The sequence below is a fragment of the Eulemur rufifrons genome, chromosome 7 (genome assembly GCF_041146395.1).
Source record: "Eulemur rufifrons isolate Redbay chromosome 7, OSU_ERuf_1, whole genome shotgun sequence".
Classification (NCBI taxonomy): domain Eukaryota; kingdom Metazoa; phylum Chordata; class Mammalia; order Primates; family Lemuridae; genus Eulemur; species Eulemur rufifrons.
The window spans coordinates 175,372,611-175,399,925 of NC_090989.1; the positions used below are offsets into that span (position 1 = coordinate 175,372,611).

The window sequence follows — 27,315 nt, forward strand, 5'->3', positions numbered from 1 at the left end:
CTCTAAACCTAAAACCTGTGTCTCATGTTGACAACTGGCCTTATCCATTTTTTTCCTTGGGCAAGGGGCAAAAAGAGGGCTCTGCCCTCTCTCAGATTGTGCCCAGTGCAGTTCCAATTTATTTATCTCGTATCTAGGACTGTTAGCTAATTCCATATTAAGGAAATTTGTGAGCCTCCCCTAAAAGGAAATCTTCTTATTCTCCCTTATGTAACACCACCACATACAAAGGTCATTATTAAGCAATGTATGGGAGGGGCCAAGGGGGGAGGTCACATTTGGTAAATGTCATGCAAATTTTATTCTCAGGGAATCTAGAACTGTTGTTGCCTTTTCTAATCTCTAGCGCCTCTAGCTGCTCCAGAGATAAGGCTGCCATCCCCTGCTAGAGACGCCATCTCCAATTTCCCCAAGTCCATCAACAAGAGGCAGAGACTGAACTCCCGAGTTCTGTCTTGCCAGATACTTTCCAGGAATGCCTGTCTTCCAAATCGTGAGCGACATCTAACGTGACCCTGGGCTGCAAACTTCTGCCCCAGAGCAAAGTAGAAAACCAATTTATGTGAAATTAAAAGCTATTTGCGTGATCCATCGCTTGCTTCCACTCCAGCCTACTTTCAACTGTAACACATTCAGCTGGAATTACAGGCTACCTCTTCATCTGGCACTGGGGCATAGAATCTATCTATGCACAACCATGGAGAATAAACATTACAGAGAAATAATGACTCTGGAAGCACCGGGCACCCTCCTCAAACACAAGCTACATGTGTGTTCACAGATGGAAACTAACGGCTGTTTACCCTGAAGGCCCCATAAGAAAAATGCAGTCACCTTTACAGTAAAATGCAACTTACTATTCCACATGCAACAAACTGAGATAAAGAGAGGGCTGGGGACTGCATTCCAACAAAGAGCTCTTCTAGTACCTTTGACTTCTTCAGGACAGTTCAGGCCATTCAAGAACTGTGAAGGCCCCAAATAGCTGAAAAGCACAACTGAGATCACAAGACCAAGGTAGGTGAAGAGTTGTAGGTGGCTCAGTTCTTTGTTGGGTGGATCAGAGAATAAAACTCATGTGACATCATATTTTGTCTTGCTCTGGATAGGCACTTTGCAAAGTCAGAAATCCAATGTTAATTAATTGAAGAAAAGAAACAATACAGGTTTTGTCTGGAAAAGGGTTACACAACGTATTAAAGTTAATGTAAACAGGATTGAGCCACACCAGAAGTATTCTGATCATTTCCTGGATGCAGCCAATAAGGGCACGCATTCCCTGTCAGTGTATCACAAAATGACAACAAAAGTCATCCAAAGTTTCCTGTTGAGAGATGCCAGCAGATTTTGAAAAAGCTTTAATAGTGTCTTTCTGAGACCTCTGTGGTTTAGCACTTTGTCAAAACAGGATACTATTTAAATTAAAAATTTACTGATTCAAGTTCAGAAAAACCCTGCTTTGCTGTTTTTATAACCAAATTCGTGGGTGGGGAAACTTTGACCTTTATTTTTCTTTTTTTATGGCACCTTATATGGGTCTGAGAAGGTACTATATTTAGCAGTCTCGATTTGAGAAATAAGGTATCTAAGCAAGATGACTATCACTTTCTATGAATTACTGTAATGTGAAATCATGAGCTTGTTATATTATGCAAAAGCGACTGATGTGAAACAAACAAAAATACCTGTTTGCATACATAAGTTTTATAAAATCTTTGTGGGGAGAAAAAGGGGAAATACACACTAGGCTGGCCATAGCATAATATGTCTCCCATGTGAATCTGGTTTCACACAAAAGTAGTTTTGTAGAGGACGGTAAGACTCTGGTCAAGAAAACAAAGCTGCTAGTTAACAATAAGCAGTCCAGTGGTGAGAACCAAGGTGCTGGGGAACAGATGGAACCTCCGTGAACTGTGGAGGAGCAACCAGGCTCCTTTCTGTCTAGGAGATTTAATATTTGCTGTTCCCTCCCTCTGAAACATTCTTCCCCAGATACTTACTTGCAACACTCAATCCCTCACCAAATCAAGCTCTCTAGTCAAAGATCATGGGAATGTCACCAGCATTGTCCAGACTTTAACCCTCTCTGTCTTCCTACAGCTTTCATCATCACACAACATGTGGTGCTATATTTTTTGCTTACCAGTTTAATGTCCCATGAGAATGTCATTTCCATGAAGTCAGAGACCCTGTGTGCTTTCTCTGCTGCTCACCCTACGTACACCTGTAGAGTGTCTAGGCCAACGCAGCCACCGAATAATGTGTCATATGTTGAACAGGGAATCTCATTAACAGTCTATTCAAGTGTTCAAAGGCTAACTACACTTAAGTGGGCAAAGCACTAACAAAATCATTCCAATGATATCAAGAATTCTGAGACACTAGAGAGACAGTTAGATACAACTATCAACTACTTGTTTTGCCTTAAAAAATCACTTTGAGATAATCTTTTAAGGTCTCACAGCATTGAGAATCTGCAAACCTCCCAGTGTCCAGGCAGGAAACACTGGAGGGAATTTGGAGAATTTGAGAAAGAAATCTAATTCACCAAATAATTTCGGTGCAAGTCTATCTCTTCTTTTGTCCGATCTTTTATAGTATGGTGAGTAATACTTTGTGGCCAATGGCCTTGAACCAAAAGTACATTAGTGCTCAGGGCTCAGGCCACATGTTGGCCTTTTTTTGGCCAACATAGCTGAGAGATGGGACACATTACAAGTGATTACACTGGTGCACTCCTGCACAGTGGATTCTAAACAGGGCTAATGAAGAGGTTGGTATTGGCTATACCCAGCCTCCGAGACAGCCCTCAAAGATTCTCTCCATCTGGTATTCATGCTTTGTGTAGTCCCCTCCAACGCTGTGTCAGGGCTGGTCTAGGTGAGCAATAAATATGGCAGCAGTAATGGTCAGTGATTTCCAAAGGTAGGTCACGAAAGACTTGGACCACTCTGGGGGAAGCCAGCTGCCATGTCATGAGGGCCCTCAAGCCACACGACGGAGAGGTCCACATCATGTGGAACTGAGGCCTCTTGCCCACAGCCATGTGAGGGAGCCGTCTTGGATGCAGATTCCCCTAGCCCCAGTCACACCCCAGCCTCCCATGTTGACCGCAATCTCACGAGAGACTATGAGCCCGAACCACCCAGCTAAGCCACTCCCCTATCTCTGATTCACAGAAAGTGTGGAAAATAATAAATGTTAAAATCATTGTCTTAACACACTAAGTTTGGGGGTAACTAATGGAGAATCCAAACCTGATAGTAAGGGCAAATCCGTGTCTCATCTGGCCCAGTACACACTGTCTTCCTGCAGGAACACATGCCCTCTGCCCCATCCTTGCCATGAGGGGCTCATCAATGCACACTGTCCTGGTTAAGAAAGCTGAGTTCCAATTTTCATACAGGCAGCCAGTTAAAAAAGGCATCAATCTATGCTTAGGGTACAAAGATACAAAGAATCATGAATTCTGGAATGCCTGGGCTCTAGATGGCTTGTTACAGAGTACTGCTGCCTTTGAGACTGTGCAGTAGATCTGTTCCTGAAGACTTGGGCCACTCAGAAGAGGGACAGATAGCAGAGAGGCAGGTGACTACAATAAGCTGAGCAGGATGACGTCCATGGCAAGCAGGGGGAAGGTGGCAACGTAGTGGTAGGGGAGGCAGCATTTCTCAGCTCCAGATAACTGGTCCTATGTATATTGCTTGAACCTTGGATTCTTTTTAAAGAGAAGATTAGAATATGAAATTTTAATAAGAAATCTCCAGTTTTTTTATTTTTTTGGAGACAGGGTCTCACTCTTTTGTCCAGGCTAGAGTGCAGTGATACAATCATAGTTTACTGCAACCTCAAACTCCTGGCCTCAAGGTATCTTTGTGCCTCAGTCTCCCAAGTAGCTGGACTACAGGTGTGCAACATGGTACCCAGCTAATTTTTAAATTTTTTTTTGTAGAGACAGGGTCTCACTATGTTGCCCAGGCTGGTCTTGAACTCCTGGCCTCAAGTGATCCTCCGGCCTCATCTTGCCAAAGTGCTGGGATTACAGACATAAGCCACTGCACTTGGCCAAGATTTTTTTTAAACCTTTGCAAGGAACTCCAGAGAATGTTAAACTCTGTTATGTAAACAAAATAGTGTCTAGCCTGTGGACCATCAGTTTGCAGTCTCTAACAGGGAATCAATTCCTTGTTCCCATCATAAAATAAATCTCAAAATTCCAATTTTCAAGGAATTTCATTTCCCACGCTTCTTTCACATTTTCTTGGATGTTTCCATGTTTTTTTTTTTTTTAACTGAATAGTGTTGTCCTGTTTGTATCAAAGTTGTCACAATGGCTGTAAGAAAACATTTGCCCCTTTTTTCATAAATGCAGTAAATAATGTGATAATACAGAAGTGAAAGAACAAGTCTCCTGCAGGTGCGAAGAGAACCACCCTTGGGGGGAAAAAATAACAAGGCAATGAAGAGTAACAAATTACTCAGTCCCCAAGAGAAGCAAGTCAACTCTAACCAGGGCTCATGAAAAAACAATTTTATAATCCATGCTTCCCTTCCCAACATACCAAGATCCAAGAAAAGTAGAATTTGCAAGGAAAATTAGATCACTCCCTGGTCTTTGCACATACATAACTATAAAGTCAAACAAACAAACAAAAGACTATACAATTTCCTCCTTAATGTGGAGAGAAGAACTAGGAGCAAGTCAGTCTGGGAGCATGATCATCACACCCCTGTCTTTTCTTCTCAGCAGGTGCAGTTAACTGCACCAACACAGGAGTAATAAGGCCCTCTACAGAAGACCTATGGATGTGAACAATCCACTCAGCACACTTTTCTTTGACTATAAAGTTTTCCATTTGTCTGGCACGTATCAAACATCCAGAGATGATAACATAGTTATGACCATTCTAAATGCAATTTCAATATTGTGTAAAATTCCAATTCTTTGTGTTCAGTCTAGCCTAGGATCTCACAAGTGACAACCTATAACCAACATCATAATAATATGCTGATGGTCTGGCGCAATGGTTAACACCTGTAATCTCACACTTTGGGAGGCTAAGGGAGGAGGATCACTTGAGGACAGGAGTTCAAGACCAGCCTGGGCAACAGTGAGACCCCTTCTCTACAAAAAATTAAAAAAAAAATTAGCTGGGCATGGTGGCATGTGCCTGTAGTCCCAGCTACTAGGGAGGCTGAGCCAGGAGGATACCTTGGGCCCAGGAGCTTGAGGCTTCAATGAGCTGTGATGATGCCACTGCACTCTAGCCCAGGAGATACAGCGAGAGAAAAAAAAAAAAAAAGAAAGAATGAAAAGAATAATAATATGGTGATTAGAACAACACCTAAAAGAGCAGGTAACATTTTGAGCCCTATGTGCCAGATTCTATGTGTGTGTGCACATATTCTTAAATTAATCCTCTGAATTAATCTGATGGGTAGACATTTCTACTCTGCAGAAGCTCAGAAGTGAGCTTAATTTGGACAAGCTCATAGAGCTGGCAGATAATAGTTTTAGAACTCGGGTATATCTGATTCCAGAAACTTACAACTAAGCTTATTGTCTATCAATACTTAAGATTAAGGGCAATTCCAGGGTTTTTCCTAATCAATCAACATACTGAACCAACGAACTTAATGCTACAATTATTTCTGTTATTACTATTAATCTAAATGAAAACATAATTCTCAATTATAGCATTATTAATAAAACAAAGACCAATAAACCTCACACCTGGGAGGCAGGTGTGAGATGCACAGCTATGAACATCTAGGAGCAAGAAACAAAGTTCAAGGATTTGGCTTTTACAAAAGCCAACAGGAAAGCCAGGGGGTGCCAATCTCTGCCCTGACAGAGAACGCAAGTACAGGGACACTTGTGGGACTGTAAGAGCAGTATCGATGGAAACTGAGGTCACATTCCTCCCCCTCACACTGAGGGAAGGAGGAGGCTGGTCTGTGGGACCTCAGATGGAAGGAAACTTTCAGAGGAAATGATTTAAGCTTTTTTGGTAAGAAGGGTATTTTTCAAATTCTCTTTTAAGTTCTTATTTCCATCTTAAGTCGGCATAAATAAAAATAATTGCCAGCTTTCAAAGGGTCTTGTGGTTCACTGTGAGGATGGGGCTTTGGCTTATTTTCTTTCAAACTTCCAGGTCTTCAGAGTTTTTCTTATTTGGAGGGAAAATTTAAGCCCCCAGAGACAAAATGGCAGTAGATGTTCCCAGAGATTACTGAAGTGTTTTCTTACACTGGTGGCAATGCAGGAAAAGGACATAGAAAGATACACTATGTAGCAAGGAGTTAGACAGATACACTTTGGAGATGTATGAAGGAGCCGCATTAAAAATGACTACTTTTTGATCTTTCATCAGGAGGAGATACTGACAAAATGTTTTAAAAGGCAAACAAACATTGTGAAGTCATACTGTCCAGTAGAACCTTCTATGATGATGGAAATGTTCTGTATCTGCATTGTCCCAAATAGGAACCACTGTCCACATACGGCTATTCGAACTTAAATTAATTTACAGTAAATAAAATTTAAAAATCCAGCTCTTCAGTTGTATTAGCCGCGTTTCAAGCACTCTGTTCCTGTATGTTCCCACAGTTTCCTAAGTTTACATCTATTAGTACATTTATTACATCCCATTATAATCCTCTGCTCAGTGTCAACTCTGACATAAGGACTAAGAAATATTCAATTCTGTCCTCCAGTACTAAGTAGGTCTGGTACACAACAGGCAGTTAATAAATGTTAATATGAATGGGTAAGTGAATAGATGGCCGAATGAATGAATCACTAATCCTCTGGTCTGTTCCCACATTTACTTCCTAGGGGCCTTGCTCTCAGAATTGCTGTATCATTCACACCAAATTTTCATACCGAATGAATCCTGTGATGGTAATTATATTAATAAAGATCAAAATGAGACTTAGACCTTGTTGATGATGATGGTATCAATAAAGATTGATAATCTCCTTATGAGAATACGGTATTCTTGACTCTAACATTGTTCTCTATCCGTTCCCCCATGCCCTGTTTTGCTTTTTCCCAACACTTTGGTTCAAAAACAAAACAAAACAAACCAACCTGTTTTCCTGTTTTTCATCTCTCTTTCTCTACAAATTCAGTAAGTTTCTAGCTACTGAAGCTCCTCCTCCCAAAGATGTCCTAAAGACCAAACCCAAACTGCTAAGCCAGGGGTCAAGAAACTTTTTCCATAAGAGGCCAGAGAGCAAATATCTTAGGGTGCACTCAATACGTAGTCTCTGTCGCATGCACTCAACTCTGCCCAAAGCAGCCATAGACGGCAAAACAAATGAGTGTGGCTGTATTTCAGTAACACTGTGGTTGTAGACACTGAAATCTGAATTTTATAAATTTTCATCTTTTATGAAATACTATTCTTCTTTGGATTTTTTTTCCCCCAGCCATTAAAAAAATGTTAACATTTTCTTGTCTTGTCAGCAGTACAAAAACAGGCTTCAGGATTTGGCCCATGGGTCTGTGTTTGCCAATAGCTATTCTAAGGCCTGCTCCCTGATCACATGCTTCCTATGACAGTTGTGGGTCGCAGAGTCCTGGAGATCTCTGAATACTAATGGGAACTAACCCCTTGCTGTATACAGTGAAATAGTCAATAGCTCCATAGTCCAGCAGTTCCAGGGACCAACCAGAAGCCACACCAGGAAATGCTGCTTTCAAAGGAGGGGACTTGGGGGTGTGAACGGGGGAGGCGAAAGAGGTCCTTTTTCCACCCACCTGCCCCTGGTAGCGGCTCCAGCTGTCATCAGCATCAGCTGAACAGACAGATGAAGCCTCAGCTGGTCTCAAGATCCCTTTATAAACCAGTTTTGTCCAGACTTCTATTAGTCAAAATCCTGATCTACATAAGAGTTTCTGTAAGCCCGTTAATTATGCCTTTGATCTGCAGTTACATTATCTTCAATTAAGCATTAATATATTGTGCATGAACTGACACTGTGTCATGCAAAATGGTGAAGCTCCTGGAATACATTTCCAAAGCCAGTATTCGAAATAGAGCTGTGTAGGCAGTGAAATATTTATTTTCAAATTCATCTGTGTACATTTTCAAAATTACTGCTCTCTAAATTTTCTTTGAAATGTCTGACCTGCTGTTCATAAGTCAAAAAAAAATATAATCTCTCTTTTGTAGAATTCCAATTGGTAAATTGTGTTAAAAAAAAATTAGATCGGCTACTTGCCATTAGATGGTGGGTACTCGGGTCCCACACAGCTGGTGTGACCTTAAAGAAAAATTGCCCTAAATGCCATGCAGACCTCATGGGCCACGCTGCTGTAAGATGGCTTTGCCTTCATCAATGAATAGTCCAAAAATTCTAGAACAGTTGTAGAATGAAGAGGCTTCTATTTAAAAAAAAAAAAAAAAAAAGAGTCAAATCATATGCTGTTATGATAACACAAATAGAAAGGTAAGAGGCCCAGTTGGTCTTTCTGGTTCCACATTGGTAGTTTCTTCTTTCTGTACTTTGCAAAATCAGAAGAGCAGGTATTTCTTTATAAAACACTGGCAGAAGAAAGGTCCTACATAAACAGAGTTTATGTTTCCAATAGCATTCAAGTTGTTGAATGAAGTATGCCCTAAACGCCCAGAGACCAGGCGTGCCCCTGAGACATGGGCCACATTTCAACACTTACCTGAAAGGTATCCAAATGGCTTTGGTGGGAAATCAGGTTGGTGATCTGGTGAGATACAGTATTTCCCAATTTGGGCTAGTCTAAGACTATGGTAAAAATGAGTACATACCGTAAAAATGTGGTATACAGGCCCATTCCAAAGCAGAAACACACAAGCGTATAGCGAAAAGGAGAAGAGGTACATATTTCAAATCCCAAGGTAGACCTTTAATATGATTCCAACTAGACTATCTCCCTTTGTCACTCCCAGGACTTCTCCGGAGGACGCTAAGGTTAATAGGGTAGGTGGCCTATCTAATTCTTACATAGCATATTCAGCTTCCTGTCCAAGCTACATCTTGCATAAATTTACAAACTGGCAAAAGCCAAGAATCCTGACTTGGGATTTCCTCACATCTTCCGGAAGGCAGCTATGCTCACCACTATACCACCAACGCCCTTTCTAACATCTTCTGATGACCACAGATGGCTCACATTGGTGAGATGAGGTCAAAGATGAGGTTATTTCCTCTACCCTGGAAGGAGGTTGAGGAACGAAGAAATGAGGAAAAGAACAGAATGAAATATACTGAGATTTTAAATTGGAAATGAACTTCGCTATCAACTTAACTAGTAGTCTTCAACCATGGGTATGCATAGAAAGCACATATGAAGGTTTTAAAATATACCTATGCTTGGGCTCTCTCCCAAGATTCTCAATAGAGTTCAGGAATATATCTCTGATTTTAGAAAGCTTTGAGCCCTAGATCTTGATGATGATAATAATTATATTAATTCTGATGTGCCCCCTAGGATTGAGAAGCACTGACTAGTCATTGATAGACAAGAAACTGAGCCTTAGAAATATAAGTCACTTTGCCAAAATCAGACATCCGTGGGTTCAAAACGCAAACAATGGAGAAAAATCCCAGAAGCATATGACTGGGCCCTTCAGAAGTGTTCTGTGTTGAAGCAGTGTCACTATGTCAGGAATTCAAGGCAGAGCCATATGCATCTTAGACACTGCAGATCTATATAACTAGTAAGATATTTTTCTGGCAGATCGTTGTACAGTGTTTAAATATAATAAAATCAGGTATATTATGAGAACGTTCAGATAGGTGAAAGTAAGGTGTCTTGAAAGGGTGGCTTTCTCAACTTCACAGGAGTATGAAGCAGTGGCCCTGCCAGCTAAGGAAGGCCATTTTCCTGAATCTCAAAAGCTTCAAAAAATTATTATTTCTGCCATTATACCTATGTTAACCCATGGACAGATTTCAGACCAAGACAATGGGAAGAAAGGGAAGTTGGGTGTAAGTGGCACCTCTGTACTAATGAAAAAAGGATGCCTCTTTCTCCACTCAGACACAGCCCCAATCCCATGCCAGGGTGCACGGCTTGATAAATGATTGCTGGATTTCAGCCCTCACTGGCCCTCTTGATCAGGTATCTTTGTTCAATGCACAACCTGCATGATCATATCCAGTCATCTAAATCAAAGGTCAGCAAACTAGAGCCCAAATCTAGCCTGCTGCTTGTATATGGCCCTTGAACTAAGACTTGTTTTTATATTCTTAAATAGTTGAGGGAAAAAAACTAAAACAAGAATGGCTCATGACACATGAAAATTATATGAAATTCATACATCAGTGTCCACAAATGAATTTTTATTGGAACGGAGCCATGGCCATTCATTTGCATATCGTCTACGGCTACTTTTGCATGACGACATCCCAGTAAGTAGTTGCCACAGAGACAGTATGGCCCACAAAGACAAAAATATTCACTGTCTGGCTCGTTAAGAGAAAAAGTTTGCTAACCCCTGGTCTAAAGGTAGAAAAGAATTACTATCAAACCAAATTCCTTTTGTAGATACAACAAAAAGTTCCAAGCAGACATAGCAGGTGAAATAGTTTATATACACAAACCTGAAACAGAGACAACGATGGAGGAAGGTCAACTTCATTAGCTAGCCACCTTGACGGTACCTTTAAATGTCATCAATCAGTATGTGCCTTGCATGACTTGAAGGGGCTCATTATAAATTACAGCACATGGGCTCCTGACATGATCCAGGGACTGTAACAGGACTCTGGTGACGTAATATGATAAAAGAGATTTCTCTGTAGAACTCTACATGGCACAGAGCTGGAGAATCTCCAAGAAATTTAATTTCTAGAGTGCCACCTTTGACTATTCAAGACAATTCCACCCCAGCACCAAACATCTTTGAAGAAAACTTTATCTTTTTTGGAAATGCTTGTCGCTGGGTGTCATTTTTGAAAATATAAATTTGAAGCTATTTTTTCCAATGAGACAGACTAAATCCAGGATGTAGATTTTCCAATTAGACTCTTTTTAAACATCTGTTGGTAGGCTGCATTTAACATTAGTTATTTGTACAAAGCACAATTTGATTAGACTGTCTGAAACAAAGCCAAAGTCTGCAAAATAATAGCTCAATTAAATTCTGTTTTGCTTTCATTTATCTTAGATTTTCCTGAGTGTGATACTCTTGCAAATAATCAAGTAAACCAATTCCTTTCAAAATGAGAGATTTAGGTATATTTTCCGTCCTCCCTCCAAGTATATTTAATAACCCATTCCATCTTCACTATGCTTCATTGAACATAATCTTGACATCAAATATATTTCTGTATTTTGCCTTTAGTCTCCTTTAATTTTCTATACTTACAAATTAAAGTTCTATGCCATTAATATTATACCTTAAACAGATCAGCAAAAGGACAAAGTCAAGCAGTGGGCATTAGGGCAGTCTAACCACACCACAGGAGTTCTCTGATTTTCACTCCATACCTGGCAAGATTCATTTCATCAGCCCAGTGAAAGATTTAGGCAGGATTGACATCAGATTCTTTTAAGGCTATGTTTATGGGCTTGAAGTGTTTCTAGAGGTTAATAAATCTGAGACCAGTCTGCAGCCTCTTCAACCAAAGCAGTACCAATATTCCTTTCCTTTTGTCTTAGATATTTCACTCACTCGTTCATTCATCATTCACTTATTCGCTAATTCATTCATTAATTCATTCATAAAAGAAATATCTACATATCGCCTACTTTATGCCAGGCATGGTACAAAATGTCACAGCTTCAAGATTTCAGATTAGGGACTAGTTCCTTGGCTGCTAAGATTACACAGCCTTAATTCTTATAAAATTCTGGGAAGACCAGGAAGGAATTTTTAGAATAGCAAGATCCTCATTTACACCTAAAATGACACATTTAAGAAAGTAATACTCCATCACAATAATGCTGATAAGTAGCGGGGATGATGACAGCAGCTAACCTTTATTAAATACTTGTTACATGTCTTTCTAAGCTACTTACATACATTAGCTCAGCTAATATTTATAACAACACCATGAGACAGGTGAGTGGGATGATCACCCCATTTTACAGATGAAGAACCTGATGTCTTGCCATCAAATCTGGTTACCAAGTTGATTATAAGCAAAAGGACAGTCCCCAATGCACTGCTAAAACATGTATTTGAATAGTGACCAATACCACGTGAATTATAATAAAAACTGGAGTTTAGGTCATCATTTTCCTTTAAAAACTGTTTTTTATACAATTATGAGAAGAGCTAACTTTTCTGAGAAATTACTATATCTCAAGCACTCTGAAAGCACTTGTCATGCACTATTTAATCTTCACAATTGCCTTCAGGTAGGTGAGGTTACCGGTCTCAACTCGCTAGATGAGAAAAAGAAAATACAGAGAGGTTAAGTTACTTTTCCACGGTCACACAGGAATGAGCGTAGTGCTAGGACTTAAACCTGGCAGTCTGACACTGGAGGCCATGGTACTAATCACAATGTGATGTTGCCTCATCCTCCAGCAAATCTGACACACAAATCTCTAAAACTCAACCATCCTGTGGACTTCGTGTGGTGGTCCAGTATAAAAGATCCTGTGGCTTAAAGGATAAATCATACTTCAGACCCGATCAAGAAGAGATATGCTTCTAAGATATCTAAAACTCAGTCTCACGTAAAGCTATGGGGAAAAATACAAAGCACTTGTTAAATTTTAGATAATATTTCAATAGTTACTACAGAATCTATCAGGCTTCCCAGAAAAAAAATAAGCCCAAGTACTTCTCCACTCTGATATGTGATCAGCATAGACCATGTCAGATAAGTCTGCGGCAACCTTGGCAAACAGAAGGTGCACATGCCACCACTCCCAACTCCAGCGCCATGGCAGACATGACCAATCAATCCTGGTATTGCTGAAGAGCCCATCCTGGATCCAGAGTCCTTCAAACAGCTCTCTAGGCAGACTTACTTCACATCTAGATCAAAGTTGGCAGTCCCAATGAAACCTCTTTGCTCTGTGTAATTCTACGTGGTTCGGACTCTTAATTCTGTTTCCAGAATAAATAACAATTCCTTTACACTATCAAATAAAGAACAAGCCAGACATAATTTCACTGATGTCTTATTAAAAGCAGTTTCATTAGGCCTGACGAAGCACCTCTTCCGTGTACAGACAAGGGAGCGTCTAGCCTGCAGGTCCTATGGCCAGAGGAGATCAGAAGAAACCTGCTAGGCAACAGCAATAGATACCAATGGAAAAAAAGCACAGGATCATATGGCAGAGAACTTAGAAACAGGAAAACACTTCATGTCATGTGGCTTTTAGTTCCTTTCTGAAGAAGGCAGACAAAGATACTCCCCTGGAATTCAACTTACAATTTCATCACCAAGGGTCTTCTTTCTAAACAGCAGGCAATAAAGCAGGCACTATCTGAAATTCTGGATTTTGGGGACTCTGAAATGTTATCACATGGACTGTGCTTATATCCAGCTCCTTACAAAGGAAATTATGACTCTGAATTCATGACTCTCCCCCACTCTCCCTCGTCAGAAGGCTATAACCTTCTTCTCCAGACATCTAATGTAATGCAAAGCTAGAATAGTACGAAACTACACGAAGGCAGCAGGATTTAGACTTGGTATAGCATACAAGAGTGGACCATTCAAAGTTTTGCATAGCAGAGTGACCTGGTGTTCAAGGAAAGGCTGTGAGCATAGGCTGGAAGTCAGATACACATGCAGAACAGAAGATGCTTTGGGGGGAGGGAGTGAGGATTGGAATTAAGTCTTTGCCAAGATCCAATTCATTGACACCTGAAGGGACGGCTCTAGAATGAAGTAGCAGCAGAGGAAACAAAGAGAAAGGAGAGGACAGATGTCAGTGGAAGGGAAAATGGCAGATGTGAGGATGAATAACATGGTAGAGATGAAGGAAATTCGTAAGTCAATGATGACTCAAACGACTCTGACTAATAAGACCTGGGGATAAAAGGGATCTGTTGGATTAGAAAAATTGAAATTGATGTGAAATGGTGAACTAAGAGAGCCATGGAGAAGCATTGAAGAGAAGTACAAACGGGCTTTGGGCCACGGGTGTGGAGCTGCCGGAACTAGCAAAGAGCACAGATGCACTACTGGAGGGGTCAGCAGAACTGAACTTAGGGGCAAGAGTGAACTTGGGTCCCTGGAGAGAATAGGAAGCAGAAAGAGAATGGCAAGGGGGCCGGGGGGTACTTATGTGAAGAAGTTTAAAAGACGGCAATTTCCAAAAAGACAACTAAGCCAAAGCAACATGTTATTAAGAGGACAGATGGGTTGAGGTAAGGATGGTGACATGACCACTGAATTTAGTGACAAAAAAATGAGGAGGAGAAAAGTCAGACTTGGGAGAGGTTAGGAAAGAAAGTGGCTGGTTAAAAAAAAAAAAAAAGGTTGAAGCAGGAGGCAGAATATTCTGGTTCTAAAAGCTTGGCAGCAAAAGGACTAGAGGAGAGTAGATGGGAAGGATCAAGTCATCCAAAGTTTTTGAACTACCCATTTAAAATTCACATTTACCATGAACACCGATAAATGTTGGGCTCTGTCTGCTTGAATGTTTACCAAAGTTCTTCTATGGGATGTAACGTAAAAGGACAAGGGCTGGCACTCTTTGCTTAATTGTGTCCTGGCAGCTTTAAACTCTACTACTTAAGTAGTTAAAAATCTGTTCTTTTGATGAAGGGGGAAAAGTTATGAATAGAACGCAGCAACCCTGGACTCTTTAGAAATGACTAGTATTCAGTCTCCGTAATTTATTGGGCAATAATTTCAAACTCAAACAATCAATCCCAACAGCAAGGTGGATGAAGTCCACCAAAAGTTCAAAATGGGATATGTTCTCTTTAAAATTTTGAGAGCGACTAAATATGACAACCATCTGATGTATGAAAATTATTCACAACCAAAAACAGACAGTCTGGAAATAGCCGGGATGACTTCATTTAGACAGAATTACCCAAATCTGTTTCTAATATACACAGTACACATAATAAATTTTTACAATATGACAAGGAAAACAAACTTAATAAAAGTTCCCGATCTTTTGTTACACAAGCATGCTATATCCATGCTATGTTTATAATAGTTTGCTCATGATATCACAGCTCAGCAACAAAGGCCCGAGCAATACAAAAACAGTTACTAGGCATGACATCAGCTCACAACTACCGTAATTACATCGGTACACAAATTTCCCAAACTGTACGTTTTCCAAACTGCTTCTCAATTTCAACGGCTGCCTTTAGACAATTACTTGCAGAGTTGTCTGCAGGCTTTGAGTAATACCCGTCTTTCTTCTCTTTCTCAAGCGTCATTTCCCTTTAGAAAGTGCATATTTCAATTACAAGTACTATTTTTCAAATGTGCCCATAAACATATGTCCAAATTAGGAGGCAGTGTGGTCTAGTGGTTAGCGATGAGCACTGAGCATCAGCAACTCTGATTCCGCAGCAACTTTTGCTTTCCCTGTTTGCTGGGCCCACAGTGGCAGCTCAGCGACAGGCAGGAGAGTGTAATGGATGAAAGCACAGATTCTTGCGCCAGACTGTGTGGGCCAGAATCCCAGCTCTGCCACTTATTAGCTGAATGGCCTTGGGCAAGTTAACTTCTCTATGCTGTACTTTCCTCATCTATAAAATGGGAACAATAATAGAACTAACCCCCAGGTGGTTGCTGTACATTAGTCGACTCCTAGAAAGTATTATAGAAGTGTTTGTTATTTAATACTATAACTGTTATTTTTCAGGGACTCAGTTTCCTGTTTGAAAACCTGGCTTAAATTAACCTGATTTATGGTGAATGGTATAACTTCTCTAATGATAAGGTAAGGCTTGCGTCTTGGTCACAATATCTCAATATAGTGAGGATCAATGAATAAAATTTGAATGAATGAATGCATGAATGAATTAAATCCACAGGTTCTGTAATACCCAATAGTTACAGAAGTAAAAAATACTATCTTGGAGATACTGGGTTCCATCCTATTTCTCTAAAAGGCTTGCTTTCACGTGGCTACCACAAATGTTGATAAATGCCTCCAACCCAATTGAAATAATAAGCATACGGAAAAATGATGATGGTGCCTTCTGATCTCAAAAGTGTGTTTCTCCAAAGACTAAACTTTTCGAGCCCATCCCATATGCACAACCTCTGCCTCAATGTGTTGTGCGGTCAGCTGGCTTTCCTGACCGGGAAGGGCGCCAGGGGAGCGCAACTACCCCCATTGTCACTTCTGGTCCATGGTGTTGCACCAAATGCTGTTATTCTAGGCTTCAGGAAATTTTCTAACCACTGGACAGGGTCCAATGCTGTGTGCTAATGAGTTTCAGATTGGAGGACTTCACTGTGCATGTGTCAGAAAAGTGCCACGGTTTATAGCGAGGTGGGGGCAGGGAAGAAAAGACACACAAAAAGGAAGAAAAAACAGTAGTTAAAAAATGCTGGCTACTCAAATTGACAGGGAACGTGACCTCTGCATTTCATCAGAAATTCTTGCAGACTTACAAAATAAAGGAGTTTGCTTTTATCACACACTGTGAGGCTCATATGGAAAAATGGAAAACACTACATCACTTGACCTCGGCATGCCCCCTTTCAACCACAGACGAATATTGTGTACAAAAATTCTAAATCAACTTAAGATGTTCCAAAAAAAAAAAAAGCTTTAATTTTCTGCCTTAGACTTGATGATTACTATTTTGGTTCTTGAGATTTTGCTTAGAAGGTTCACACAGGAAAAAGACTCATAATTCCAAGAACAGTATTTTATCACTTTGGGAATAATGGTGTCATGGTCTCGGTCGGGTGGACACATGGTGGTCTACATAGCCTGTTGCACTGGAGAATAATGAGCAAGCCTCGCTCACCCAGGTCTGAAAGTCACCCAAGACTGAATCATGATTATTTGCTTACATTAACAGAACTTTAAAACCAATTTTAAACAACTTAAGGAAACTCAAACCATCTTTGCTTGGTGGTTCACTTCTATGGGAAACCAAGAGGCTTTTTCTCCCTTCAAGGCAACCAATAGGCTTGATAACAAGACTTCTCATTATGCTATCACAGCCTATCAAAGAAGAATTCTCCTAATTCTTTTTTCCTTAAGAAGAATCACTTCTTAGGAGAGTCTAACTCACAGAACTTTGAGTAATGAGATTACATTTCAACTTTTTTTTTTTTTTTTTGCCACACTTAGTACTGGGGACTTTAAAAATCCAATTCTTTCACATCCTCGAACTGTCATCAACATTTTTTCAGACGATGTCAATAAAATTGATTGCTCGCAGTTCTGAATTTTGCTCTGCACATGGAAACAATATAATTTATTTTAAAGTATTTTAGATGGGGATGGAAGGAGAAACAGAACCTCAGGAAGCCTACCCACAGCATCTGGGGTGGGGCGCGGGGTACGGGGATGGGAAACCAGAAGCAAAGTCAATGACCCAAACATTACAGCACGCTGGAAACTTTGACAAAAATTCCTGATGTATAAACCCTGAACCTTACTGTTGTGCTGGCTGATATGTCTCCCTGTCAGATATGAATGATGTTCCTGGAACATTAATATGTTCATTAAATTCTAACTCCCCGTACTTAAAATATTCTGTACTTTGGCTCAGAGGCATCTTGACAGCTTTGTTGTAATCATACATATGAGGCCCCCAGACTACACAGTTGTTGAGTTGCCTCATACCTACAACCAATCTGTTGCTTTTACAAGTGTAATCTAGGTATTAAGGAGCTGATTGTGGAACCACGTTGATTCGACATCTTCAACTCAGCTGTGTATCACAGAAACCACTCGGGGGGGGGGGGGGGTGGCGACAGGCTCCCATGATGCCTAGCAACCGTACATACCTCTCACTCCCGCATCGGTAATACCACAAAATATGGCTCGCGTGGTTTGCTTTCCCCCCCAAGCACAAGTGGACGACCAGCAAGGGTCCGACAGTGTTATTCCTAATTACCTTTTTTTCACTCTTGATCCTGTGGCTCTCATAATTAGTTACCTGGGGCTGCAATCCAATTTGAAGTGATGACAAGAAAGTGATCCATGAAAAAGTAATAAGTTAAATCCAATTTCAGCCTTCCTCTAATTAAATGCACATGGAACTAATGACTCCAACCCTAGCATTTCAGTGATAATGGTAATTAGCGAGGTGGGAGTCACTCTCTTTTTCAACACTGGAGGTGTAAACCACAAGGTAAAATGGCAGGAGCACTCTTAATTACATGTGTCATTTTGTCAGCAATTTACACATTTTTGACCAGTCAAGTATGTTTTTTCCCCTGTCCCTCTCCACCTCCTGGCCCCAACAATGATTATAACATACTACTCCATGTTCTAACACATGGACGCTCATAAAAGCACTTCCGACTTGAGAATAAGAAATAACTTTTCTTTGCTGTTGTTCGCTGTGCACACGTGCGGCTTGCTCGCTCTCTCTCTCTCTCTCTCTCTCTCACACACACGGCTACGATTAGGGTCATCATGAAGATCTGAATCCTCTTAACTGAAATCCAGCTATTTATAGTGGAATTGGTTTTTGTTGGTTTGGTTTTATTTTTGCTTATAATATAGAAAATAGAACAATTTACTTATTTATGGAAAATGCGACACTCGGTAGGTGCTGGGTAAATGCACATGGAAGGAGGGGCAATGATTAACTTCTGGATGGCACACGGGTTATCTGCGGTTCTACAAAACCTGGATTCCCATGCCGGTGCTGTCACTGTCGGTGTGTTCTGTGGCAAGTCACTTAACCTCTCTAAGTTTCAATTTCCCTCATCCACAATGTGCTTTAAGGCTAGTGCCTACACCACCGAGAAGCCATGGGGCTGGCCCGTGTTCAGCAATGACTAAACATTCATCATCTACCACAGTGGTCCCCAATCTTTTTGGCACCAGGGACCAGTATCATGGAAGACAATTCCGGGGGTGGGGGGAAGAGGGGGAAGAGGGGGAAGAGGGGGAAGAGGGGGAGGAGGAGGAGGAGGAGGAGGGGCAGCTGCTGCTCAGGTGGTGATGTGAGTGATGGAGAGCAGCTATAAATACAGATGAAGCTTCTCTCTCTCTCTCTCTCTCTCTCCCCCAACGCCCACCTCCTGCTGTGCGGACCCCTGGTTCCTGAGTTTCATGGAAGACAATTGTTCCATGGATTGGGGGGCGGGGGTGCATGGAGCACTGTGGCCCAGTCCCCAACAGGCCACAGACTGGTACCAGTCCGTGGCACAGGGGATGGGGACCACAGATCTACCACACTTTCCACATGGTGACAAAGACATGATTACATATAAAATATTAGCATCATACTTGCATTTTAATGCTTATATACATGTAATAAGTAATCATATAATTAAATGTCCAAACTGGGATTTTTTTTGTTTTTAAATAGAGACAGAGTCTTGCTATGTTGCCCAGGCTGGCCTTGAACTCCTGAACTCAAGTGATTCACCCACCTCAAACTCCAGAGTAGCTGAGACTATAGGTATGTGTCACCCTGCCCAGCTCAAACTGAGATACCCCAAGAGTGAGAATTATTAATAAACAGACCCAGTCAATAGCCATGGGCTGGGGCTGTCCTAGACAGACTGGGACACAGGGCTACCCTATATACAACTGAAGTCGAAATATCAAAAATGAGCTAACTCATTGTATTACCACTCACATAAGAATTTTGGAGGCAAGGACAAAACATATTGAGAAAAAAAAATCTTAAAGCTGGAGTATGAACCTGGGCCCTAAGATGGACTTCTTGAGGTTCATGAAACCCCTAAAACTGGAAGCAAAATTCTGAGTGTATGTGCATTTTTCAAGGAGAAGGGGTCACCGTTTCTGTCATATTTTTTTAATGGCATGTGTAATCTGAAAGTCTTAATAATAACCATTTTTAAAGCATCGTTTCTGCTTTAGTGTTCCTTATCAAGACTTATTTTTAGGGTTTTGGGATTCTCTAAAATCATGAGATGACAATGACCTCTTAAAAGGTATCAAAATCTCAACACTTCGTATCAATTGAAAATGCTAGGGATGCCAGTTCTAGACAATGTTAACACCAGACATTTAATAAAAATAATTAGCTTCCCTGTCCTGAGTTATCTACCTTACTAATTCAGTGCATACGCATATTTTTTTAAGGGTCACTATTTTAAAACCATTCCATTTCACTATCTATAACATAAAAATTGTAGTTTCCTTTAAAGGTTTCCTTCTACCAATTTATTCTTTAGTGAATAACATGGAAATGATACGAGGTACTAAGATTATATGTGGCATTAATGCAAAGCAAAAATGCTGCCTAAAGCATGTTTTATATAACTGCAAATAAAAATGCTAAAAAACACCTGCTGAATCTTGTATTTTAACCTCCTCCACTTAAAGCAGGAGTCCTCATTATAATTCTGAGCTTCCAAGTGGACTGAAAGGCTGGCCTTCTGTTGGGTTTCATAATTCTTCCTTCAGGTGAAATGGCCCCCCGAGCAGGGGGCTTATGCATGACATAACCTTGGAAGGAAGTGGATGGGCAGGAGGGAAAACTATCAGATGACTGGCTTCAAGTTCAAATTCTTTATAGATGGCTTGAAACTGTGGTCAGCTTTCCACTGTAAGCAACACACAAGGTTTACTTTCTTTCCTAACTTTAATGCTGCCAGAATACACATGTACTTTTACTTTCTTAGGAGAAAATGTGTCATTTGATTTCCTTCCAGTTTATGTACTCGTGCCAGCAACTAAAATGCTTAAAGAACCAAAATGAATTACTACCCAGAAACGGTGGTCAAAGTTCCAAAATTTGATCAATAAAATTGCTCATCTACTCACAAATTAATCTTCAGCCAGCAAAGTTACACATTTTCGAGGTTATGAGTGCACCTGCACTGTTAAGCATTTATTTCACTTGTTTAAGCAATCTTCAGAAGTACATAAATATTTATAGAAGAGAGTCTACTATTTTTACTCACCTATAATTTTCTCTTTGCAGCAAAACCTTAATTCTTGTTAACAACTCATAAGCCTCCTGAAGGCAGGGTCTGTAGCCTCGACAATTTTGGATCCAATGAACACAATGCCCAGTGCATTGGGGCTGTTCTGGAAATGTTCACCAGGTTGCATTTAATTGATTCGTATCATTCTGATTCTGAATTGATGATGGGGCCAATTTTCAATTTTCATTTTTATCATTCATCAAAGAAATTTCCAAAGTAAATTAATAGACTAAGTAAAAAGACAATTTAGATTACTAAGCAGAATATTTTTCAAGAGCTTCAGAAGCAATATCTATACCCAATTAATGCCTTCATTAATAAACCACACAACCCAAGAATGTGGCCAGTTCAGACCTGGTTCAGTGTGTGTATCTGCAAAGAGCGCCATTCCTCTCTTATTTACTCTCCTCTCCCTGAAATTAGTCCAAATTGGTGATGTTTGACTACATTTTATGATCTCTATCGAGTAACCACTTATAGCCTCCTCTAACTTTCCATTTTCTTTTGTTTGTATCATCAGCCTGTGAAACCGGAGAGCGCTGCCAAACATAAAGCAGGGAAGTGTGAGATATGCTTAAAATATGAGTCACAGTATATTTGGGGATTTGGGTTTCTTTCTTTTTTTTTTTTTTTCCTCAAGCTATCAGCAGATCAAATCCTTCTTCCCTGTCAAGCCTTCCCTCTATGCAGAAGATCTGAAATTTGCTAAAATAGGTCTCTCAGTGTAGTTATGAAAGGTAAGAAGATCAGAGATGAGCACCGTTAAGATTTGCTGTAGGATTTCCCTTTCATTTCAGAGCCACTCCGGCTGAGATGCCTCGGCGAGGACATGGCATGGCAAGATATATTTAAATATGAAGGTTATTCCTTCCGCGAATCTCCAAGTTTAGATACGTATTTTTATAATGAGGTAATACACCATGTGGCCTAGGATAGTAATTTCTCCTCTCTGTTTGGGGAAGGCCAGCCAACCTAATAAAGCTTCCTGAATGTGCAGGACCCTACCAGGCAGCTGAGGAGACACGCAGCCACAGTCTACGCTACACACGCACCATCAACCAACCCTTTCTCTTTTTCCCCCAGCTGACTCTTAAAAGCTGGTCTAAATTCTCTGCTTGTCAACTCCTCCACTTCGGGAGTAGGAAAAACTCAAGACATCTTCTTTAGCAAAACCAGCATTCGAGATTACCCCCTCTTCCCCCACTTTTTATACAGACTGAAGTGCTCAGCAGAATGTGTTAGGTTGGTTTTGACACTGTCCTTGCCAAGAAAAACGAAGCCCTCTGTATCATACTCTTCTGCATGGTGGCTAAAAACCTAACAGGCAAGAAGAAAAAGAGCCCTCAAAAGGAAATCCCCTGAAACTTTACTTCTTATATTTAGCCCTAAAGGAACTTCGTTCATCTTGGAAGAGAAGTTACCTAAAAATGCCATATGTTTTAAAAAAGCAAGTATGAGGGAAAATAAGTCTACTATAAAAAAATCACAAATGATATTCAATACTGAAGAGCAGACAGATTGTGTATGTGTGTTTTTTTTTATTATCTCTATCCAAAGCTCTACTATGTGTAAGATTTTCCCCCCAATAATATATTTTCATTTTTCCAATGCACTCAAGGTCTGATCAACTCAAGAGGAGTCACAGTATTTTTCAGGCTGTGAGAACTCCAAGAGGGAGGCAAAAAGAATGGACAGTCATTTGAATCACTGAGTGACAGGCTGGGCTTGCTCCCCGTATACATTAATAAATTAGAATTTTAATTGTGTCTCTGTCTGCAGGAGCTGCCCCGGTACTTTAATATGTACCAACAATTGGCTATGTTATGGAATCTGCAATGTGGCCTCTGCTGCTGACCTCTGAAACACAATTCCCAGCCTGACTACGGAAACTGTTCAGTTTGATCCTTTCAACTTATTTGAATCCTGACAAATAAGCTCACAGCTGAAAGGTCAACACAGTCATATTTCATCCTCCGGAGCTGTTCTTAAGACATCTGCACAACAAAGCACTCCTTATAGCACCTGACACCGGCCCTCAATGGCACTGTGCCTCATTAAAAATGTCCCCTGCATGCACACACGTTAAAAGGCATATGGACTGGTGATAGTTTACCAAATAGCTGTTTTCGTAAGTGTTAATAAACAATGCGCACTGTCATTCAACTTTTCCAATAAAGTGTCTCTACAGTGCTGAACTTCCCCTGGAGAGTGACGGTTTCCCAAGTGCATGTAGAAGAACTAGAACTTGTTGGCCAAGGTCAGTTGGGTCTTTGAAGGATAACTTGCGAACTGGCAGTGGTTCACCCTGACCTGTGAAAAGTTTACACAAGCTAGAATTTAGGTTGACCTCGTGACCAAATTAATTGGCACCGAGTTATACACGGTGCTGATAGACTCTGCTCCCATATTTCCAGTGTGAGAAACTCTTCCTTAGCCTCCCATGTTGGGGTCACCCACCCTAAAAGTAGTTCAAACCCCATCTAGAACCTGCAAGGACCCTATCTTGGATGTGAGCATGAAGACCCCAATTCAAGTTTCTCTGAAATTTCTATTACAATTTTCTACTCCAAGTTGAAAATCCAAATTAGGTTTTTATACACTCACTCCATCTTCTATTCTATTAACCCCTTGCCCTCAAGGTGCCTGAAATGGGAAGTGGCTAAAACAATCTTTTTTGGTATCTTTACATAAAAATTTCTCGCCATTTCTTATTAATGATTCAGAAACATCCTGAACACACTCACTGAGGAATAGAGTATATATTATACTCATCACAAGGTGTAATATTAAAAGTACCACATCCTCCTCGGGCCCGATAACAGTTCTTGAGACTATCGACACTTTGGGATGAAACCTATGTTGCCACCTATGTCTGCCCAGGGCATTGTAGAATGTTTGGCACCATCCCCAACCTGTACCATCTAGAAGTCAGTATCTCCTCTTTTTCCCTAGTTGTGACAACCAAAAATGGCTCTAGACATTGCTCATTGTCCTCTGAGGGGCAAAATCAGAGAACTATACTGCACTAAAGTTTGTGCGTTTATTCCATTTCTAGCCCCAGCATGAAATAACATGGTGACCATTCTGAGTACTGTGAATTTTTCTCACTGGTAACCCACACTGCCTATTAAGCAACCCAACAACTGCAACTCCCATCCTCCTATTATATTGACTAATCAGTAGATCTTCTTACTCCTAACAATAAAACTTTTGGTTAAATACCCCTTTCCCCCAAAATGTCATACTCTGCTGGCAAACTAAAAATGCGCCTTCTACAGAACATCGTCTTACATGATTTGCAATTCTCAACACAGTCCGCTCCTGAATTGCTTATCAGCTCTCCCAAAGGGTATCATGTCATTTAAAAATTAAAAAAAAGAAAAAAAAAAAAGAATTGAGAATTGTTACCTGAAGAGCTGGTTGTTTGTCATTCCTCTTGGGAGATTTTAATCCACTAACTTGCTGCTGCTGTTGCTGCTGAAGAAGGAGCTGTCTTGCCACCTGAAGTGCCTGGAAATAAAAACAGAAGAGAAGCATTTGCATTACTATACAGGTTCAGGGGAGCCTTCACTAAACGGATTCCAGGAAGTGCACTTTGGGACCGTCCGGACTTCCCTATTTCCAGGCAAATGAAATAGCAAACAAAACTTTCCACCAGTCTAAGTTGAAAACCTTTCCAGAAGTTGTTTACATTTCCCTTGATTTGGCTAATTTCATCCACAGTTCTCAGGCATAGCAATTTGTCTAAGCAGACACTTTATCCCTACCAAAACTCTGACATAAAATTTGGGAGCATAGATGGTTGGAACTTTGAGGAAGGATGGCAGAGAGGCCAGCAGGGACCTGGGCAAAGACAGAAACCTGGCGAAACCTGGCAGACAACACAGAGCCCTTTCCAGGGGCATCCTCCCCCTCCCCCCAGTTCTTCTTGGGGGAACTTGGGAACTCAAGTTGAACATAACATTTTCACTCTGGATTAGGTTATTTGGGAAGGAAGATCAAAACATATGAGACATATGTAGGTTGACCTCGATGGAATTCATAGAGAAAAACATCAAATCTGACCTGTAGTCATCTTAAAGGGGGCATTATTGTACCTGTGAGCAAAACGAGTTACGTTTATTACCAATGACCCTTTCTAGCTTATAAAATGGGATGGTTTTTCCTTAAAGAAAAAAATTGGGGAGGTGATATGAATTAATGCTAAAGCAAGAAGAAAACAGGAGAGTTCTCCATCATGTTGAACATATGACTGACAAATCTTTTTTAAAAGTTCAAGTAGGCCAGGCATGGTGGCTCACACCTGTAATCCCAGCTATTTGGGAGGCTGAGGCAGGAGGATCACTTGAGTTCAAGACTAGCCTGGGCAACATAGCAAAACCCTGTCTCTACAAAAAATAAAAATAATTAGCTGGGTGTGATGGTCCATGCCTGTAGTCCCAGCTGCTTGGGAAGCTGAGGAAGGATTGCTTGAACGCAGGAATTCAAGGTTACATACAGTAAGCTATGATTGTGCTGCTGCACTCCAGCCTGGCTAGTGGAGTGAAATCCTGTCTATTAAAAAAAAAAAAAATTAAAGTGAAAAAGAAAAAAAAGTATCATCAATAAACCCTCATGAGGACATTCACTGTCAAAGAATTAAGGACAGGAATAAAAGCTAGCCACACACATCTTTCCAAAGAGGGCAGCAGGATCAGCCACAGAACATTGAAGTTTGTAGATACTGTGCTTAAAAAAAAAAAAAATCACATGAAAAGTGAGGTTTCTTGAGTCAAATCAGCTGAGAACCAAGAATGTACACATGGAAGAGATGTCAAGAATGATCATTAAACAATGCACTTTGAGTTTAGAGACAAAATGAGATTTCTTGGGGGATTACATCAGTAAGAATTTCTATACGGTAACTGAATTATTTGTGCATCAAAGAATAGGCACAGATAGATCACAGATGTGGTCAACTCATCAAAAGGACCCGATACTCTGATACTGTGGGGGACTATGCTCATGTTCTCCCCTGATGGAGGGGAACAAAAAGAAAGAAAAAAAAAAAGACCTGATACTATAGTTTTAGAGAGTGAGCATAATGGACTTAGGATGGTAGTGTGTTCCTCCAAGGGAAACAGACACTTCATTTATTTAAGAAAATAATGTGTATATTTTCGAGAAAAGTTATAGTGACAATGATGGAATGGGGGAAAGGTAAGAGGGGCTGGGGGCTCCTGTGCATTGAACCCGGGAAAATGGGGAGAATGAAATTGGAGAGATCAAGAGGATTACTGCTCAGGGCAGACATCTAAAAATGTGGACGCTGCAAAAGTAGTACTCCTCCTAAAAGGACAAGCTCACTAAACCAGGCTCGTAACTATACAGTTGTAACAGCCACTATTTTTAAGACACTTCGTAAGGTTGAGTGGTGCCTTTGTGTTCAGGAGGTGCAAAGGCAGGCAAAGAAACAGAAGCACAGATAAACAAATGGCAGAGAAAAGATCTTGGGCAAGTGGAAGCCTTCTACCCCTCCCTGCAAAGTCCACCCCTCTTGTCCCAGGGAGGCCTTCTGCCTACTGGACTCACCACGACCAGCCCTTCAGATGGAACGCACAGGCTATTTCATCTGTGAAGGGAGAGACATATTCGAGAAAGCCTGCTTGGAAGAGCCTCGAGAAAAGAGGCTGTCTGAGAGGGGCATCTGGAAGCCAAGACGCCTGGGAGAGTTGCCTGAGACTCCAGCCTGCTGTCTCAGTGGAGGATCCACCATCGCTGGACTCCGGGTTTCCTTGTCTCCTTGGAGACGCTCAGTACACGCGTAGGTGTAAAAGTGGGCAGAGTGAAGATTTCATTTATATCATATAAGAAAAATAGTCCCCTCTGCAAGGTGCCTGCGGGAGCAAAAGCCTCTCCTCCTACTATATATGTTCCCTTAGCTATTTCACATGAAGGTTTTACGGCTTTTTAATGTAGGAAAGGGAACTGTTATATACTTAAGTGCTACCGTCACATTCCCAGAGTAATAGACTGATCGGCAAAGGGGAGTCTGGCTGCCGGTTGGAAAGGCAGACAGAGGGACTATGGGTGACAGTGAGAAGACAGTGTGGAAAGAAAGATGATGGGGAAGAGGAGAAAGGTTACATACATTCAATGCTAAAATACAACTAGCAAAGAGAAACAAAGTAACAAAGACGCCACATAATTTACCACACGTCACCTAATATTGGGAGACACAGATCTCTGATTTTTAAATAATCAGGTCCCTGAGAAGCTAAAGTCAACTCACTCCAGCAAACGGGAAGA

The 27,315-nt window shown here is 40.8% G+C and overlaps 1 protein-coding gene across 2 annotated transcripts in view; it reads right to left on the minus strand.

The window, feature by feature from the left end:
• FOXP1 (forkhead box P1) overlaps positions 1 to 27,315 on the minus strand; it is a 566,277-nt gene that overhangs the window by 121,903 nt on the left and 417,059 nt on the right. For both annotated transcript variants that reach the window (XM_069476045.1, XM_069476044.1), the window contains one exon: positions 24,436 to 24,537. In XM_069476045.1, coding sequence (XP_069332146.1) covers positions 24,436 to 24,537 — 102 coding nt within the window. The remainder of the gene's footprint in view (positions 1 to 24,435; positions 24,538 to 27,315) is intronic.